Source organism: Salvelinus sp. IW2-2015, linkage group LG4p, assembly GCF_002910315.2.
Source record: "Salvelinus sp. IW2-2015 linkage group LG4p, ASM291031v2, whole genome shotgun sequence".
Taxonomy (NCBI): Eukaryota; Metazoa; Chordata; class Actinopteri; order Salmoniformes; family Salmonidae; genus Salvelinus; species Salvelinus sp. IW2-2015.
In genome coordinates this window covers 13,157,802-13,177,903 of record NC_036841.1, presented here as the reverse complement: position 1 = coordinate 13,177,903, position 20,102 = coordinate 13,157,802, and the positions used below count along the sequence as shown (strand labels likewise).

The window sequence follows — 20,102 nt, the reverse complement described above, 5'->3', positions numbered from 1 at the left end:
TTAACGCACACTGTATGTCTAGTAACGTTCATTTTAAATCTAACTCAGCGGTTGCATTAATAACTAATGCATCTTCATTTGCTGTCCAACCTGTATTTTTTAGTCAAGTTTACGATTATTTATTGATAGATTAGTGCCTTTCCAAGATGGCGCCGGCCAAATGCATGACCTGTTCCATGATCAATTGTATACCACGATTTGTGCTGCTAAAATGCACATTTTCGAACAAAACCTATATCATTGTGTAATATATGTTACAGGACTGTCATCTGACGAAGATATATCAAGGTTAGTCCAAAATTATATACTTTTGCTGATTGTTACGATCGCTAACCTGTGCTGCTGGTAAATTGCTTGTGTTCTGGCATTGTGCTAAGAATATAATGCTTATTGTGTTTTCGCTGTAAAACACTTAAAAAATCTGACATATTGGCTGATTCACACGATGTTGGCTTTCATTTGCTGTACGCTGTGTATTTTCAGAAATGTTTTAAGATGAGTAATTAGGTATTTGACGTTGGTCCTGTATTATTCTGCAGCTTCGGCACTATTTCAGATTGCAGCTGCAATGTTAGAACTGTGATTTTACCTGAAATATGCACATTTCTAAAAAAACATATGCTATACAATAAATATTTATCAGACTGTCATCTTATGAAGTGTTTCTTGGTTAGTGGCTATTTATATCTTTATTTGGTCGAATTAGTGATGCTACTGATGGAGTAAAAAACTGGTGGAGTGTTAAAAAAGTGGTGTCTTTTGAACGTGGTTAGCTAATGATTTACATATTGTGTCTTCCCTGAAAACATTTTAAAAATCAGAAATGATGGCTGGATTCACAAGATGTGTATCTTTCATCTGTCTGTGACTTGTGTAATGATATTTAGATGCTAGTATTTACTTGTGACGCTATGCTAGGCTATGCTAGTCAGCTTTTTAACTGGTGGTTCCCATCCGGGTTTGGGAGGAATTAGAGGTTAAACAATGTCACTTTTATATGTTTACATACCCTACATTACTCATCTCATATGTATATACTGTACTCGATACCATCTACTGCATCTTGCCTATGCTGTTCTGTACCATCACTCATTCATATATCTTTATGTATATATTCTTCATCCCTTTACACTTGTGTGTATAAGGTAGTTGTTGTGAAATTGTTAGGTTAGATTACTCYTTGGTTATTACTACATTGTCGGAACTAGAAGCACAAGCATTTCACTACACTCGCATTAACATCTGCTAACCATGTGTATGTGACAAATAACATTTTATTTTATGTGTGGTTCCCACCATGAAGCATGGAGGGGGAGGTGTGGTGGTGCTTTGCTGGTGACACTGTCAGTGATTTATTTAGAATTCAAGGCACACTTAACCAGCATGGATACCACCGCATTCTGCAGTGATACGCCATCCCATCTGGTTTGGGCTTAGTGGGACTATCATTTGTTTTTCAACAGGACAATGACCCAACACACCTACAGGCTGTGTAAGGGCTATTTGACCAAGGAGAGTGTTGGAGTGTTGCATCAGATGACCTGGCCTCCACAATCACCCGACCTCAAACCAATTGAGATGGTTTGGGATCAGTTGGATCGCAGAGTGAAGGAAAAGCATTCAACAAGTGCTCAGCATATGTGGATACTCCTTCAAGACTGTTGGAAAAGCATTCCAGGCGAAGCTGGTTGAGAGAATGCCAAGAGTGTGCAAAGCTGTCAAAGGCTTTGAAGAATCTAAAATATATTTTGATTTGTTTAACACTTTTTTGGTTACTACATGATTCCATGTGTGTTATTTCATAGTTTTGATGTCTTCACTATTATTCTGCAATGTAGAAAATAGCAAAAATAAAGAAAAAACCTGGAATGCGTAGGTGTGTTCCAACTTTTGACTGGTGCTGTATATTGAGCATGCCATTTAGGTAACAACATTTCAGTCAGGTAAACTGATACTAAAGTACACAAAGGTGAAACTTAGGTCAAACTGAAATACAGTAAATTAGTGCTTGATACTGCGGGCAATGCTTTCTTCTAAGTTACAATATCATTTGCTTTCTATGTGCAATCAATATGATCATATATTGGTAACGCATGTAAATCCAACAAAATACCTATTGTACAGCTCTGGTTTGAGGTATTTCCCCCTAACTTGCCCACGATGTAAACAAAGCGTTACTTCCTGATTACCGAAACTGCGAAGGAGGCACAACTTTGCTTAGGCGTGTCGAAGGACACAAATAGTTTGTTTGGATGACTGATTACAAGTGAAAAGGCAAAACATTTTTATTTAGTGTTAACTTCAGAAGAAAAAATGATCAGAAACTCTTAAGTTATTAATAGGGTCACCAGCTAGGACAACAATGCAAACAGTTATTTTCTTCATCCAGCTCACACCCTTCCGAGTTTGTGAAATTCTCAAATTCATATTTTAAGAGCGTCACATAATCTCGATGCATTTCCTTTTAAGTTTACAGGTTTAATTCTCTAACGCAAATGTTTCAGTCTCTAATGCACATTTTGACAGGTTTAACTCTAATTCACATTTTCACAAAACGTAAAAATAAACAACTTATGTGTCACGGCTGTCTTCGTCCTCCTCATCTGACGAGGAGAGGCGAGAAGGATCGGAGGACCAATACGCAGCGAGGTAAGTGTTCGTCATTATTTAATGAAAGAAACTGAACACTACAAAAACAACAAAAAGTGAAAACCGTGAAGCTAAATAACAATAGTGCTGACACAAACACTACACATAGACAATCACCCACAAACCCCAACAGAAAACAGGCTACCTAAATATGATTCCCAATCAAAGACAATGAATGACAGCTGCCTCTGATTGAGAACCATATCAGGCCAAAATAGAAACCCCACATAGAAACAGACAACATAGATAATACCCACCCAACTCACGCCCTGACCAACTAAAAAAGACAAAACAAAGGAAATAAGGTCAGAAACGTGACATTATGTTTTGTTGAATATCTTCTCGTTTTCGGCTACCTTTTGTTACCGCTTCAATGCTATGATAAAAAATATACTCAGGCCTCTGGTATTGCTTAGCATTATTAGAGTATACTACAAAACAGTTTGGAGATCTTGGAGTATCGGAGTCTGAAAAAGGGCGCACAAATAATTGTCCTGCAAAAAAAACTTAGCATTTTAAGTAAATGTGCATCATATTTTCCTTTTGAAGTAGGCCCACGTTGGACATGGCAACATGCATTTCTAATTCCAAAATGGCTAATGAGATTTGCAATTAATATATTTTTAAAAAACTGTCCTTCCATTACAATGTATGTTTAATTCTTCACTTTTAAAAATACAATATATCAATGACATGTTCACAGACGTTTCAGTCCATAAATAAGACTATTATCATAAGTCTGCCTCTTTGTATTGTACTCATTTGGACTAGGTTTAATGTCATCAAATACATTACACTATATAACTCAATATCAATGGACTTAATACAAATTCTGATTGAAGCTGGAAGTCATGTATAAAATGACTTTTGGAGTGGAAAATTGTCTTAAATTCCCAGTGAGGTCAGACATGTGATTTACCTGTGTCTTATATACATTGTATTCAGACCCCTTGACTTTTTCCACATATTGTTACSTTACAGCCTTATTCTAAAATTGATCAAATCTTTTTTTGGTCATTAATCTACACAACACCACATATTGACGAAGTAAAAATAGGTTTAGATATTTTTGCAAATTTACTACGAATAAAAAACTGAAATACCACATTCACATAAGTATTCAGACCCTTCACTCTTTTTTGAAGCCCTTTTGGCAGTGATTAAAGCCTCGCGTCTTCTTGGGTATGACGCTACAAGCTTGGCACACCTGTGTTTGGAGAGTTTCTCCCAATCTTCTCTGCAGATCCTCTCAAGGTCTGTCAGGTTAGATGGAGAGCGTCGCTGCACAGCTATTTTTCAGGTCTCTCCAGAGATGTTCGATCAGGTTCAAAGACATTCATAGACTTGTCCTGAAGCCACTCCTGCATTGTCTTGGCTGTGTGCTTAGGGTGTTGTCCTGTTGGATGGTGAACCTTCACCCCAGCCTAAGGTCCTCAGCGCTCTGAAGCAGGTTTTCATTAAGGATATCTCTGTACTTTTCTTTGTTCATCTTTCCCTCGATCCTGACTAGTCTCCCAGTCCCTGCCTCTGAAACACATCCCCACAGCATGATGCTGCCACCACCATGCTTCACCATCAGGATGGTGCCAGGTTTCCTCCAGACATGACACTTGGCATTCAGGCCAAAGAGTTCAATCTTGGTTTCATCAGACCAGAGAAGCTTGTTTCTCATGGTCTGAGGCTTCAGGTGCCTTGGAGCAAACTCCAAGAGGGCTGTCATGTGCCTTTTACTGACGAGTSGATTCCGTCTGTCCACTCTACCATAAAGGCCTGATTGGTGGAGTGCCACAGAGATGTTTGTCCTTCTGGAAGGTTCTCCCATATCCAGAGGCACTCTGGAGCTCAGTGACCTTCGGGTTCTTGACCAACTCCCTGACCAAGGCCCTTCTCCCCCGATTGCTCAATTTGGCCGGGCGGCCAGCTCTAGGAAGAGTCTTGGTTGTTCCAAACTTCTTCCATTTCAGAATGATGGAGGCCACTGTGTTCTTGGGGACCTTCAATGCTGCAGACATTTTTTGGTACTCTTTCCCAGATCTGTGCCTCGACACAATCCTGTCTCTGGGATTCTACGGACAATTCCTTCAACCTCATGGCTTGGTTTTTGCTCTGACGACTATGGGACCTTGTATAGACAGGTGTGTGCCTTTCCAAATCATGTCAAATCAATTGAATTTACCACAGGTGGACTCCAATCAAGTTGTAGAAACATCACATGGATGATCAATGAAAACAGGATGCACCTGAGCTCAATTTCAAGTCTCATAGCAAAAGGTGTGAATTATTATGTAAATAAGGTATTTCTGTTATTTATAGGTAATACATTTGCAAAAATGTCTAAAAACCTGTTTTCGCTTTGTCATAATGTGGTATTGTGTGTAGATTGATGAGGAAAACAATTAATTTAATCAATTTTAAAATAAGGCCGTAACATAACAAAATGTGGAAAAAGGGAAAGGGTCTGAATACTTTCAGAATGCACTGTATATTTCCACACTGTGAGTTTGGCATAATAATGTGAAATTGAGAAAATTATGATAATGACCTTTTAGTGTAATAGCTCTTTGAAAAGGACGCCTGAAATTTCAGCCTGTTTTGGTGGGATGGAGTTTTGGCCTTCCATGGTGACATCACCATGCGATAAATTAGTACTGAAGTAAAAATACTTTAAAGTACTACTTAAGTCGTTTTTTGAGGTATCTGTACTTTACTATTTACTTCACTACATTACTAAAGCAAATAATGTACTTTTTACTCCATACATTTTCCCTGACACACAAAAGGACATTTTGAATGCTTAGCAGGACAGGATCATGGTCCAATAAAAACACTTATCAAGAGAACATCCCTGGTCATCGCTAGTGTCTCTGATCTGGCAGATTCACTAAACGCAAATGCTTCGTTCGTAAATGAAGTCTGAGGGTTGGAATGTGCCCCTGGCTATCTGTAAATGTAAAAAACATGATAATGGTGCCATCTGGTTTGCTTAATATAAGGAATTTGAAATTATTTCAACTTTTACTTTATATTATAGCAATTACATTTACTTGTGATGCTTAAGTACTTTAAAACCAAATACTTTTAGACTTTTACTCAAGTAGTAGTTTACTGAGTGACTTTCACTTAAGTCATTTTCAGTTAAGGTATCTTTACTTTTATTGGGTACTTTTTCCACCACTGAAATTAGTTCACAGACCAAAGGTGCATTCAGTTCACTTGAACATTTGCTAAGTTGCGGAACGGTTTGTACTGAACGACACGTTTCCCTAAAACGTTCTTGAACAGACTTTGAGGTACGTTTGATCCCGTTTGGTGGGTGTGGTGAGGTGTGGCTTGAAGCAATGAGTGACGTATTTAATGGGCAGTGGCCATGTTCACAGCGTTCCCCAACCCCTCCCCGTTTTTCTACTGGTCGTTCAGTACAGCATCGTTTTCATTCAATTGAATGTTCCAGATTGTAAACGCGTACTGAATGCAGCCCAAGTTCCAAACCTCTCTGCCAATAATATCTAATTTTCAGTTTTCCTCTTCCCACTCAGACCACTCCCAGACATTCCAAGCAAAATTATTGCTTAAGAAATTGCCCTTTGCTAAGAAGCTATTTTTGTTTCTTTTGACCATTTTAATATAAAACAATCACAGTAAGGTACTAAATTGTTACCCAGAAATTATTTAATATTGAGATAAAAACAGCTGCATTGGACCTTTAAGTTATATTATAAGCATACAGTATTAATACAGCATTTCCAGTTTTGTAAATAGTTGAAAAAAATATTCTCTGTATGCGAGTCTACAGTATCTTGATGATACCCTATTTTTAAGTAAATTGAGAGTTTGAATAAATGGGCCGTCTTAAATTGCAGCCAGGTAACACATTACAAGCAAAACATGCCTAATTGCAGTACTGCCAGTATGTAGTAATACAATTCCAGGACACAAATGAAGCGATCTCAAAATCAAAATAAACATGTTGGATGAATGAGTCTCTTGTGAGATTGCAAATGTAGACTTCATTACCATATTGCACTTACACACTACAGTACCTCTCATCTTCAGCAAAGCTAAAGCAAAGTAAAACACAATAATTGGCCTAAATTAAAGCAGCCATGTGTATCCAGGACTATGCAAACAGCTGTGCAAATCGAGTTCTACAAAGGCCCTTTTCTAAACAAGTTTTCATAGTTACACAAAATATCCTATATGCTTAGGAAAGGGAACATTTAGGGAAGAGGATACATTTGGATAAAGCCTTTGCTTGCCCAGCTTCCACATAAATTTGCATGAGTTAATCAAACACCATTACATCCTCATGAAAGTGTGCTTTTTCCTGGTAAGGAAACATACATTTCAACATCATTTGGGGAATCTAGCAAGTCTCAGTGGATGATAACTGGCAAGTTGGAATTTCTCTTCTTGACTAGATTAAATAAACCTCTGCACAATGGTTTGTCAAAATTCTCTTGATTAAAACATCAGATGATTTAATTCTGCACATTAAAACATTTGGACATGACAAAATTAAACGAGAGGGAAGTTGTAAAAAAATAAAAATGTTTTTTATTTTTTATTCCAAGACATTCTCAAAAGAACAAGTCCCTCAAATGTAAGCACCCATATATTTTTCTTAAAAAAAAAAAAAGAAGGATATATCTACAACCTAAAATGGTTCTTTGGCTGTCCCCATTCGATAACCCTTCGAATAACCCTTTTTGGTTCCAGGTAGAACCCTTTTCACAGAGTTCTACCTCGAACCTAAAAGGGTTCTGAACCTAAAAGGGTTCTACCTAGAACCTAAAAGGGTTCTACCTGGAACCTAAAAGGGTTCCCCTATGGGGACAGCTGAAGAACCCTTTTTTTCTAAGAGTGTATGCTCTCCTCTGTCAGAGCACTGTATGTTCCACTACTGTACATTCCACTATGAAGCTTCAAGAGCACTCACTTATGCTGGCACTTGTTTGAGAGTCCGTTAAGCAGATCACCCTTCTGTTGGGAAGGGGAAAGCTGCTCTGAGGGGGGTGGTCCTTGAGGTTCAGGCCGCCCATGGTCTGAGGGCTGAGGGTTGGATGTGTCATTAGTTGAGTTCCCATCCCTGGAGGGTGATCCTTTGTGGACCTCCAACAGAGAGACCGTCCAGGAGGGAGATGTAGGCTGTGAGGGGGAGGCCTTGCATGAGCACGGCTGGTGTCCCTGGGTTTGGACCTGTTCCACTCCTCTAAGGATGCGCACCAGGGAGTTGTGGACCTGCTGGCTGATAGGAGTGTCACTGTCGTCGGGTTCGGTCTTGACCTGGCGGTCTGTGGAGAAGTTAGAGAGCTGCTCCAGGACCTCTATCTGTCGGTCCATCATGCCCAGCATGCTGCAGTGGAAGGCCCTTTGCTCAGCGAGCTGTTCCCCTAGCTGATGGTTCAGGATGGTGAGCTGCTGGAGGATCAGGGTGCTGGTGTCCTCACAAGTGCCTGTAGAGAAATTAAAAGCAGGACAACTTGTATTTGTTTTAGATTATTGCTGTAATATCTATTATCCAAAGCTCTAAACAATTGATGAATACAAAGTAAAATTCCAACATATTCATTACATGATATTAGTTACAAAGAGCACATTAATGACATAGAATATAGGTGGTCATGTAGCCACTCTAAACCCATCAGTTATAAAAGCACTCACCAGTTGGTTCTTCTGGACTGCAGCTAGTGGGGTCACTAGCTCCCTCCCCATCATGTAAAGAGGGTACTGAATGTGGCTCACTTTTCACTGGGTAAAGATACTCTCCAGATAGACCCAAAGTCATAATCTCTTCTGACTTCAGGGCCCAGCCCGAAGTGCTGTTGTTGGCCTCTTCTGGGATGGCGTTAGTCTCGTCTCCTTCTCCCTCTAGAGCTGGAGCCAGACTCTCCTGCCAAGGGGCCACAGAGTCAGGTTGAGCAACATCACCTGGGAAGAGAGAGAAGAGTGAGCAGCGCAGGCCAATGCAAAGCAAACACTTCTTTACAATTATTTAATGGCAAATATTAAAAGGTATAAAAATCCTAAAGCCAGAAAGTAGTACCATCAGTATGATCCTCCAGGTCCGAGTGTGTCAACACCACCATATTGTGTCCATCTGCAGTGCCTTGCTCTGGGGCCCCCACCCGGGCCCTCCTGGCCAGCATGCGGTCCAGCATACGGAAGTAACGGAATGACTCGATGGCGGACAGGCGTGCAGCGGGGCTACGGTATCCTGCCGTCTTGATCTTGCGGTACTTGTGCTTGAGGCTCTTCCAGCGGTTGCGTATCTGGTTGACAGTGAAGTGGATGTCCCGCTTGGCCAGGCTGTAGCGCAGGTGGCGGAAGTGCGAGTCGTTGCGCTGGCGCTTCTTATCCAGCTCATGCACCAGGTCAAGCTGCTCGATGAGGGCCAGCATGGCGAAGGTGTCCGACTCTGTCCACCACTTGTTGGGCCTCCTCTCACTCAGGTCCATGGTCTCTGCCTCTTCTCACTGGGTGTACCTGCTCTGGTAGCAGCCCCGTGGGCTCCTCCGGGTTGGAAGTAAACAAGAACACATGGAATGAGGTTGAAGTACTACACCATAGGCTAATGTAATTTCTATACATTAGAGGTAGACTGAGGGGTAGTCGAATGATTATGATAAAATGACCCTGAAATAAATGTTTAAGACTTTCTATTCAAATTAAATTGTGTAGCAATATGCATCAAAGAGCAGCATCCACGTTGCATTATAATAAAGTTGTATTCAAGACGGGAACATTGGTGTTTTTATCAAAGGTATAGGACAACCTCACTATGGGAGAATAAATGAGTCACGACAGCATCCAAAATAGATACTGGATATAAATGAAAGGAATAAATTGTGACATAAACCACTCCAGAGATGTTCATTACAACATTCACATAAGATTACAGTGACAGTTTCTTCTCCAGTCCCTTTGAAGTTCACCCAACAGCAAATCACGACTTTCCCCACGTCAATTCCACTCAGATGAGACATGATGAGCTCAGTAGTACGCTTACAATGTAAATTTATGCAGCCAAACAGGAGTACTGTATAACGCTTTCTTCTACCAAAAAAAAGACATACGCAATAGTCTTCCCTTTTGGTACAACAGTGAATTACTTGAAATAAAATTGATCCTGGATATTACTGACAACCACACCATACAGAGATTAATTTAAAACTAGCTAAGTGGTCATCAACAGTCTGACCACTGACAACCTAACTAGCTATCACTGGCTAGTTGACAGGTGCAGTGAGTGTGCCAACTGCTGACAGTGGCCGTGGACTCAGCTAGGTGGTTGCAGTGGCCATCACCGGCGAATGCTGACGATGAAGAATGTAATTTCCTACAGAACTCTGCGGCCAACATTTTTTTCATACACAAACTATTGTTCTAAGTTAATAACCAAAAAATAGCGCTTACTGTTACTGCTACTGCTACAGATTGCACTTCATACCTTCATCTCGATATATTTTACGCTGCGTCGGAAGAAGCTTGCTCGCGTCGCACGATCACATGGGGTTTGTTGACATCAATGGTCTTGTTCGAAATTGCAGCCGACAGTGGAGGAAACTGCCGACTGATTGATCTACAAATCACCGTGCATCATAAAAAACCACTCACTATTATTTGTAGATCCGTCAGTCAGTCACTATTTACCCATGATACATCACGAATTTGATGCTCTCGAACACGGCCAATGACTGTATATGATCGACGTTCCCAATGTCACATGTTCTTCGGTCTCTACTGTGATTGGTCAGAAATCTTACTGCATACTCACGAGAGTCAGTCTGTGTGAGGAGCTGCGCAAATTCTCAGATCTACACATCATCTAAATGTTCAATTTGAACGGATTTAACAGGCATCTGGTTGTAATTTGTGAATTTGTGCAGTACTTAGTTTGGGACAACCCCCGTGAGTGAGCGATTTCCGGCTACTTCCGTGTGCTCATGTGATTCTTTTTTTGCAGGACTGGAGGTATGAAAATTTGTTTTACATACATTTTTCGAATAATAGCAGACTAGCTATCTATATTCGATTTGGTGAATTGATTTAACGTAGATTGATTAACATAACATGTCAATTAGTCAAATTGAGTTCAACTCTATAACATAATGTTATTCAACAGGGCTGGGGGGTGCATTTCGTTGCGTATCATCTGGTGCTAAAAATGATTTGGGCTAGCGCTCAAATGTAGGGGGAGGCACATTCCGATGGGCAGCCAGGAATCATCATAACAGTTCCATTAAACAATGCATACCATCAGAACATGCCCCCCTGTAACATTGAAACTATGCCTCCCCATAAGATGGGGAGTAGTTTCTACTTCCTACTGTAGGCCTTCACTGTTCTCTTGTGTATTTAGGTGGTGTGGTGGAATGGCAAGTGACAAATACCAGATAGTGGTGCAAGGAGAGGCTTCAGAGACCGACTCAGATGACGAGGTATACATCACCTCCCTCTCTCCACATTCAACTGCCGGAGGGCAAAAGGTACCAGGGGAAGCGTCTGAGACTGACAGCGAGGGGGAGGTTGAGAAAGCACGGAAATGTGTCATTGCTGCAAGCTCTGAAAACCCACAAATATTACGCAAGGACTTAACTCCTCTGCTTGTGATTAGAGATAACCCTGACATTCAGTCCGTGGTCGAGGAGAGGGTTGTTTCTAAGCCTGAATATAGTGGGCTCTACTACAACACTTTACTCCAGCAGAAATTACAGGAGAGCAATGCACGTCTGTGCACGGATGTGTCCCAGACCATCAAACAGGTGTATGGTAATGCCACAAAGGAGATCCGCATGGCCACGACCCACCTYAACATCTCCCAGAACGGCATCATCAACGCCTCCCACAGCATCCGACTCATTCTGGAGGACCTCAAGTCCGTCTCAGAGAAAATGGACATTATCACCAGCTGTTATCTGCTCCCCGATATTACCATCCCCTCCTCTCCCACTACCCCTATTCCTGGACAATGATGTTCCTTATGATGTTCCTCGTTCAATGTTTTCATATGTCTTATGTAGGCTAAACGACGGGTTGGAGTATCGTTATTTGTAAAAGGCACTTGCATTAGGTGAATAAATGATGCATGCCGTTATGCTATTGCTGCTCCATGTTATTCTGATAACATTCAGATGGCTTATTCATTGTAGTTGGTCATCGCAAAGGATGCTTATTGATCTTGGTCATACAGGAAAGTATTTAGCTGTTCACGTTCACAACCATTTAACACGTCTTGTTAAGCACTGTATTTTCCGAAGCGCCAAACCCTGTCGTAGACCTAGTGCACGGCCCACTTGTGGTGTAAGCAAAACACCGCAAGTGATGGGACTGCTGTGGTCATTTTTGTCTAGGCCTAGAGTTGAAGCTACAGAATCCTAATTTATTAACCAAATGAATCCTAGGACATTCATTGTGCATTGCTGTATTCACAAGTCAGTCATTGAACTGCAATAGGCTTTTACTTCAGGGAACATTGAAGGAACAGTTTCAAAACTTTAAGATACATTCCATCCCTATACAGTGTAATCTTCCCAAAGATATAAAAAGTGTTATAAAATTAAAGATCATTTTGAATCCAGAGGGTTTGATCAGTCAATGCTTTTGCAGAGTCACTGTCATGTCGCGTGAGGTTGAGCATCTGGCTTGGCTTCCAGGAAGTGCGAGCTGAAAGTAATCCATTCTCCCAAGGTCATCTGAAGTGCATGTCTGATCTCACTGCTGCGCCCATACACCAGAGACGCTCCATCGAGTTGATTCTCTGTCAGCAGCTGCTGATATTTCACTGGAATGTTCAGCTTTTCCATCTAGAGAACAATGCAGACATGACATTGAGACACATTGATATATATTTTAAATGGTGTCATTAGACATTGTTGGTCGTCATTTACTTATTCTAATGGACCAACGGTGGTTCATGGAAAATATTCTGGTGTGTGGGAAGTTCCATCATTGGCGATGGCATGCATGGGACTACCCTATGCAGTGCTGCTGCTATGAATGCAATGCTTGTGAGCTGAGGGCTATTAGCATACTACCCTCCTGAAACAGCTTATTTCAAGGTCACTGACTTAGCATTTCCCTGTTTTAACAAGTGCATGTCTGATCTCACTGCTTCGCCCATACACCAGAGACGCTTCATCGAGTTGATTCTCTGTAGCAGCAAACTGAGGGAAACTGTCTCACGGGGGCATTGGATTCCGATGTGACTGATCCGTCTGATACAAAAGTGTAACATTCCGCAATCATTTCAAGGCACTGATGGACTTATCTACATGAGTTGTGTAAATACCATAATAAGTATGTATACATGACACTGTATACTGACCTCCACGATATACTAGCGTCTATCATAAAGTAATTCAATCAGCATAAAGATTCTTATTTTGAACTAACCTCTTTGCAGATGTCCTCTGTGCTCATACTGATAACTGTTCCAATCCGCAGTGGGCAGATGGCATTTGACTTGGTTCTGTCTCTCAGGCCCGGTCCCCCTCTAACCCAAGCCAGTTTTTCTTTAATGGATTGGTCCAGGTTGACTGTACACAATCTGAACAGATCAACATCCTTCAGAGTAAACTGGAAGTCCACCTTAAGGAACCTCTCAAACAGCTCAGGGTCTCCATCCTGCTCTAGAACGGTCTCCAGACGATCTCTGAGCATGTGGAGCTCCAGACTGGTCTCACTGAACACCTCCCATAAGGTCTTGGCCTGGTTGATATCACCATCAGTGTCATCAGTGTCAGCCCTCTGCTGGCGGTCCTCTGAGCATTGCAGGATCCAGCTCAGGCGGCAGGGCCAGAGGTTGGCCATCACCACCCAGGCAGCAAGTTCTTTAGCTTTGGAGAAGCCCCCGTAATTCATAGCCTCCATGACGATGACCGTCACCCTTACAGAGTTTATTATCCTTCTCATATGCACATGGTTTCCCATAAGATAAACATGAAGAGGGCTGTATTTGGTATATATGGCGTGTAATGCCTCATTTGTTAGCACCTTGATTTTCTTGGCCCAGATTTCCCAATGGATGCCATTTTCTAGTAGCTCAGTCTCGCTTTTGCCCTTTCCAATGAAGGGCACAAGGCTGTCATCAAGCCTGCCTTTTTCAAATGCAGAGAAATTCCCAGCTCTATGTTTTCCTTTCTTAATACATTCCCAGTCAAGCTCTAGATAGCTGTCAGCGAGGGTTTTAAAAGCTCTGCATTTGGAGTCTCGGGACATCTCAGGCACTGAGAAGGGCAGGGTGACCATCTTGTTTAGAAAGTCGTACCCGCTGGATGTCAGCCCACAGAGCCACATGGTGCTCTCCACACAGCCCACCACCACTCTGGGGTCCACAGCTAGGATGGACACAAACGGGACATTCTCCCCCGCCAGCAGAACGTTCATAGCCTCCAGGGTGCGGACCACCCTGTCTGGGCTGCAGCGGTCCAGGTGGGTGATCTCCAGCACCACACGGATCCTCCTCCCCTCGAACACCTCCATGAAGTGGATGAAGTCCACCATGACGCCCACCTCCTTCCTCACCTTGTTCATGAAGCCCATCTGGTCGCTGACGGCCGAGCTGTTCATCTGGTGCTGGATGCTGCTGCCCATGGTGTAGAGCAGGTGCTTGGATGTCCGCAGAATAGTCCTCAGGGCGAAGACTGCGGGAGGCCCCAGTGTTGCTATGGCCATCGATTCAAGCACAGTGACCCAACTGCGTGTGCCATTTGTTTGGAGCTCAAAGCCATATAAGTAGAGCAGGGTACATGTGCCAATGCTGAACAATACAGTGGCTAGGACTACAACCCAGAGGGGGAGGCAGAGCAGCTTAATGGCTTTCCAATTGACCTCATCACCTTCGCTCGTGACTTTCTTTGGGTAGGGATGCTGGGTGGCTCTATAGAGGCCCAGGGGAAGTTCCCCAAAGTCATCCTGGATGGCCTTGAAGAGGCGGATCACCAACCCAGCCCAGAGTTTATCACTGCCTGCAAAGTGCCATGCACTGAAGCGCACAAAGATCCACCTTACCCTTCTCCTCCTCCGCTCCTCTTCCTCCCTCCACACGGGACGGAAGAAGATGATGGAGAGGAGGAGGGCCAAGTAGCTAATCCATGCTGGAGGAGGTCGCTTCAGCTTGTGCTTCTGTTCTCTCCACTCTGCCTCTCTGTTCATGTAAACTGCGAATGTAGAAAGAGCAGCACAATTAGATTTTTAGAACAAACAAAAAATCTAAAGTCACGTGAAGTGTTGAACTTACTCTTGATCTTCTTCAGTAGAGTTTCAGTGCGGCTGGGGCACTGGGAGAACAGGCCTACAGTGGCCGGAGGTGCCACTTTGATCAATGCTCTTGACAGTCCATATGCATAGACATCATCCAGCTGGGCACCTTTTTTTGTTTGACCAAGGTAGAGGTAGACATGGCTATCAATAAAAGCTGTTATTAGCTGTATCACTAAACACATGTCAGATACATTTACTAACTTTCCACTTACCTTGTCCATCCATTTGTCTATGGTTCCAAAACTTTGTCAATTCTGAGGGAATAAAACAGGTTATAACGGTATAAGAATATAATTTCGATTCATGATCACTGCAACGGATCTAAACTCCAATTATCAGTAACGGTTAGTTATTATTCTGCAGTGTCAATAAAATGCTGGCTGAACTTTTTTTCCCACGAATGTTGTGATTTCATAGAAATTCGTTATAGATGGTTATGTATGGATGTTGTTTTAGAGATGTTTCATTAGTTATTCAACAACAATGTGTTAAATGCAGGACTTTCCGACACTGGCCAAAGTCATACAGAGTAAATGACCAGAATATGAGAGGAACATAATCATAAACATTAAGACAGCTTTTCAATAAATATTTTATGTTGTACAGCAGTTCAATGAGCACATTCAGGGTTAGCCAAAAGTTCTATTCAATCATGTCAGTAAGCTGAAGAACTTGGCTGCTCTATAAACTGACCTTTGGCTGTATCGGTAACTTAGAGCATGAGTTTGCGGAACAATAATTGCCTCAAATATGTGTTGACGGTTCATTATAAATTTCAGCTACCAGTTATATAATGACAGATTTTTACTCTAATGAAAATGAACACACCCTCCCACACAAATCCACCTGCTTGTTCTTTTTGCCTTAGAGTCTTGAACAAAAGTACAAATAAAATGTCAATATTTGTTTAATGAATAATACCAGACAGCCCTTTTCCAATGACCTTTTTACGGAGCATAACCGATCAGCTAGTTTTACAAAACATTACCTCCATATCTACTTATTAACATTGGATTAGACATTTGCCCTCAAAAGAAAGTACAACTCAGTCTTACCGTGTCTGTGTGGGTCTCACTACGTTGAAGTCGACATACAGACTGACCCTCTGTTGAAACCAATAACACTAGTGTTGTTTACCCTACCTGACTATATACCTGACACATCAGATCATATGTGAATGAAAGTCGGAATTGTGTGGAATTTTCCAGGTGACTTTGAGTTTTGAGTGTTACTACAGACCTATAGATATACATTAAAATGTATTCTTTGAATGACAATGGCCATGGCCCAGAAAGCAATATTTGACTGTTTAATTCTAACAAAGGAAATTACAATATGTGTAAGTTTATAATAGGTATATTAATGACTCCATCCCCACGTATTAATATTCATAAAAATTACCATACATCTATACGATTCTTGGCCTTGGGAAACGGGACAGGAGTGCTTCACGAATGCTAGATGTCGACTGGTCTTCTTTGCTTTGCTCTCTCTGATCCTCATGTCCTTCCTTATTATATCCACTCTCTGGCAAAGCTTCAAATAGCTTTGACATTTGCACACTATCCTTGTCAACCATGTATGGAAATGTCGCACTTGATGGCTCTGCCAGAGACCAATTGCTCGGTCCACGGGGGTTCCCTCTTGGTCTAATGGACGTTGGCTTCCCGAGTGAGAGCTACCCGGTACCAACCCCACCTATTACAGAAAGTATGATCTCCTTCTGTGTGTTTTCCCAATGAAAGCAAGAACACAATCCCAGTACCCCAATCCATAGACTCGTAACTCCATCATGATACAGAATTCAGTATGTCTGTCGGCTGTAGACCACTATGGGGGCCCACTGGACTCTGTGAGTTAAATATAGAATGTACATTGTGATACATGTGACACATTCACATTCCATGTGAAGAGAGACACACATAGGTCTGCATGTCCTATGTACACTGAGTGGCCAATTTATTAGGTACACCACCCCGTTCACGAAAATGGTTCGCTTCTACAGACAGTGAGTCATGTTGCCATGGCTTGGTATATAAAGCAGGCAGACAGGCATCGAGGCATTCAGTTACTGTTTGTTCGAGTGTTAGAATGTGCAAAACGAGTGACCTAAGCAACTTTGAGCATGGTATGATTGTCAGTACCAGGTGTAGCGGATCCAGTATCTCAAAAAACATCCAGTCAGCGGCAGTGCTGTGGGCGAAGGAGAATGGCAAGAATCGTGCAAGCTAACAGGCGGGCCACAAACAGGAATCCCAGTTACTGTTGCGTCAAGCTGATAGCAGAGTCAGGATTTGTCATAAGCAGCATGAGTCCATGGCCCACTGGTGTCAACGGTACAGGCTGGTGGCGGTGGTGTAATGGTGTGGGAAATGTTTTCCTGGCACACATTAGGTCCCTTGATACCAGATGAGCTATGTTTCCATGCCCCGAATTATTCAGGCTGTTATGGAGGCAAAGGGGGATTTGACCCGGTACTAGACTGGTGTACCTAATAAACTGGCCACTGAGTGTATATTTACCATGCACCCATACATTCGCCCACACGTATTATGCATTGCATTACAAATTACACTGCTCAAAAAAATAAAGGGAACACTTAAACAACACAATGTAACTCCAAGTCAATCACACTTCTATGAAATCAAACTGTCCACTTAGGAAGCAACACTGATTGACAATAAATTTCACATGCTGTTGTGCAAATGGAATAGACAAAAGGTGGAAATTATAGGCAATTAGCAAGACACCCCCAAAAAAGAGTAGTGATTCTGCAGGTGGTGACCACAAACAACTTCTCATTCCTATGCTTCCTGGCTGATGTTTTGTCACTTTTGAATGCTGGCGGTGCTCTCACTCTAGTGGTAGCATGAGACGAGTCTACAACCCACACAAGGCTCAGGTAGTGCAGTTCATCCAGGATGCACATCAATGCGAGCTGTGGCAAAAAGGTTTGGCTGTGTCTGTCAGCGTAGTGTCCAGGCATGGAGGCGCTACCAGGAGACAGGCCAGTACATCAGGAGACGTGGAGAGGCCGTAGAGGGGCAAAAACCCAGCAGGCAGACCGCTACCTCGCCTTTTGTGCAAGGGGGTGCACTGCCAGAGCCCTGCAAAATGACCTCCAGCAGGCCACAAATGTGCATGTGTCAGCATATGGTCTCACAAAGGGTCTGAGGATCTCATCTCGGTACCTAATGGCAGTCAGGCTACGTCTGGCGAGCACATGGAGGCCTGTGCGGCCCCACAAAAAATGCCACCCCACACCAGACTGACCCACCGCCAAACCGGTCATGCTGGAGGATGTTGCAGGCAGCAGAACGTTCTCCACGGCGTCTCCAGACTCTGTCACTGTCTTCATGCTGCTCAGGTGGAACCTGCTTTCATCTTGTGAAGAGCACAGGGCGCCAGTGGCGAATTTGCCAATCTTGGTGTTCTCTGGCAAATGCCAAACGTCCTGCACGGTGCTGGGCTGTAAGCACAACCCCACCTGTGGACGTCGGGCCCTCATACCACCCTCATGGAGTCTGTTTCTGACCGTTTGAGCAGACACATGCACATTTGTGGCCTGCTGGAGGTCATTTTGCAGGGCTCTGGCAGTGCCACCTCCTTGACAAAGGCGGGAGGTAGCGGTCCTGCTGCTGGGTTTTGCCCTCCTCGGCCTCCTCCACGTCTCCTGATGTACTGGCCTGTCTCCTGGTAGCGCCTCCATGCTCTGGACACAACGCTGACAGAACAGCAAACCTTTTTGCCACAGCTCGCATTGATGTGCCATCCTGGATGAACTGCACTACCTGAGCCACTTGTGTGGTTGTAGACTCCGTCTCATGCTACCACTAGAGTGAGAGCACCGCCAGCATTCAAAAGTGACCAAAACATCAGCCAGGAAGCATAGGAAACTGAGAAGTTGTCTGTGGTCACCACCTGCAGAATCACTCCTTTTTTGGGGGTGTCTTGCTAATTGCCTTATAATTTCCACCTTTTGTCTATTCCATTTGCACAACAGCATGTGAAATTTGTTGTCAATCAGTGTTGCTTCCTAAGTGGACAGTTTGATTCACAGAAGTGGGATTGACTTGGAGTTACATTGTGTGTTTTAAGTGTTCCCTTTATTTTTTGAGCAGTGTATATCAAACTTTAACATATGACAGTAGGTATGGAGAATTTATACAGCTGCAACTTTGACAAATTTGATCAACTGGTTTCTGGTGATATCTGTGAGATTAAAAACATGCCATCGCTCCTTGAGCTGCCCAATTGAATTTCCCTTCTCCACATACACTGCATCATGCCTGCAATGTGTTTCTCAGTAGGGTGCAAAGCTATGGGTAATTTGCCAAAGTTACCGGAATCCAGTAATTTTGGTAATTAACGAAAATCTATGGCAATCTATCATGACTTTGGTAATTTATAATTGAATAACTTTTAAACAATTATTCATATAGTATTCATTTTGTATATCTGTTACTTCACTCTGCGGCTCGACTCATCCCAAACCATCTCAATTTGGTGAGGTCGGGGAATGTGGAGGCCAGGTCATCTGATGCAGCACTCCATCACTCTCCTTCTTGGTGAAATAGCCCTTACACAGCCTGGAGGTGTGTTGGGTCATTGTCCTGTTGAAAACAAATAATAGTCCCACTAAGCCCAAACCAGATGGGATGACGTATGGCTGCAGGATGCTGTGGTAGCCATGCTGGTTAAGTGTGCCTTGAATTCGAAATAAATCACAGACATGTCACCAGCAAAGCACCCCCACACCATAACACCTCCTCCTCCATGCTTTACGGTGAGAATACACATGCAGAGATCATCTGTTCACCCACACCGCGTCTCACAAAGAAACGGCGGTTGGAACCAAAAAATCTCAAATTTGGAGACAGATTTCCACTGGTCTCGTGTTTCTTGGACCAAGCAAGTCTCTTCTTCTTATTGGTGTCCTTTAGTAGTAGTTTCTTTGCAGAAATTCGACCATGAAGTGAATCAAGCCTCTGAACAGTTGATGTTGAGATGTGTCTGTCACTTGAACTCTGAAGCAATTATTTGGGCTGCATTTTCTGATGAACATATCCTCTGCAGCAGAGGTAACTCTGGGACTTCCATTCCTGTGGTGGTCCTCATGAGAGCCAGTTTCATCATAGCACTTGATGGTTTTTGCTACTGCACTTGAATTAAACCTTCTTGAAATGTTCTGT

At 42.7% G+C, this 20,102-nt stretch overlaps 3 protein-coding genes across 8 annotated transcripts; 1 reads left to right on the top strand and 2 right to left on the bottom strand.

Moving 5' to 3' along the window:
* Positions 1 to 6,300: 6,300 nt before the first annotated feature.
* LOC111960542 (uncharacterized) lies at positions 6,301 to 10,370 on the bottom strand. 2 transcript variants are annotated; one of them, XM_023982578.2, is made up of 4 exons: positions 10,063 to 10,370; positions 8,693 to 9,159; positions 8,311 to 8,577; positions 6,301 to 8,102 (listed from the first exon to the last, which is right to left on the bottom strand). In XM_023982578.2, exons 2-4 carry the CDS (start codon positions 9,102 to 9,104, stop codon positions 7,582 to 7,584), a joined length of 1,200 nt encoding a protein of 399 aa, XP_023838346.1. In that variant the 5' UTR covers positions 9,105 to 9,159; positions 10,063 to 10,370; the 3' UTR covers positions 6,301 to 7,581. The 2 variants fall into 2 exon arrangements, with proteins under 2 accessions (XP_023838346.1, XP_023838347.1); XM_023982579.2 differs by having other exon boundaries at positions 10,097 to 10,370.
* Positions 10,371 to 10,522: 152 nt separating this feature from the next.
* On the top strand, positions 10,523 to 12,226 carry LOC111960543 (biogenesis of lysosome-related organelles complex 1 subunit 3). Its single transcript, XM_023982580.2, has 2 exons — positions 10,523 to 10,620; positions 11,009 to 12,226. The coding sequence occupies exon 2, from the start codon at positions 11,022 to 11,024 to the stop codon at positions 11,619 to 11,621; it is 600 nt and encodes a 199-aa protein (XP_023838348.1). The 5' UTR covers positions 10,523 to 10,620; positions 11,009 to 11,021; the 3' UTR covers positions 11,622 to 12,226.
* Positions 12,089 to 16,640, bottom strand: LOC111960541 (NTPase KAP family P-loop domain-containing protein 1). 5 transcript variants are annotated; one of them, XM_023982576.2, is made up of 6 exons: positions 16,317 to 16,639; positions 15,966 to 16,015; positions 15,123 to 15,164; positions 14,888 to 15,016; positions 13,042 to 14,807; positions 12,089 to 12,452 (listed from the first exon to the last, which is right to left on the bottom strand). In XM_023982576.2, the coding sequence occupies exons 3-6, from the start codon at positions 15,133 to 15,135 to the stop codon at positions 12,264 to 12,266; spliced, it is 2,097 nt and encodes a 698-aa protein (XP_023838344.1). In that variant the 5' UTR covers positions 15,136 to 15,164; positions 15,966 to 16,015; positions 16,317 to 16,639; the 3' UTR covers positions 12,089 to 12,263. The 5 variants fall into 5 exon arrangements, with proteins under 5 accessions (XP_023838344.1, XP_023838340.1, XP_023838345.1 ...); XM_023982572.2 differs by lacking the exon at positions 15,966 to 16,015 and having other exon boundaries at positions 16,312 to 16,640; XM_023982577.2 differs by lacking the exon at positions 15,966 to 16,015.
* Positions 16,641 to 20,102: the final 3,462 nt, after the last annotated feature.

Excerpts from the sequence above, each read along its gene's own strand:
- LOC111960542 (XM_023982578.2), bottom strand. The coding sequence starts at position 9,104 with ATGGACCTGAGTGAGAGGAGGCCCAACAAGTGGTGGACAGAGTCGGAC. Across the intron at positions 8,578-8,692 it reads CCTGGAGGATCATACTGATG|GTGATGTTGCTCAACCTGAC; the intron begins GTACTACTTTCT and ends CTCTCTTCCCAG. Across the intron at positions 8,103-8,310 it reads CAGTCCAGAAGAACCAACTG|GCACTTGTGAGGACACCAGC; the intron begins GTGAGTGCTTTT and ends ATTTCTCTACAG.
- LOC111960541 (XM_023982571.2), bottom strand. The coding sequence starts at position 15,092 with ATGTGTTTAGTGATACAGCTAATAACAGCTTTTATTGATAGCCATGTC. Across the intron at positions 14,808-14,887 it reads TCTACTGAAGAAGATCAAGA|TTTACATGAACAGAGAGGCA; the intron begins GTAAGTTCAACA and ends CTACATTCGCAG. Across the intron at positions 12,453-13,041 it reads CAGAGGACATCTGCAAAGAG|ATGGAAAAGCTGAACATTCC; the intron begins GTTAGTTCAAAA and ends ATTGTTCTCTAG.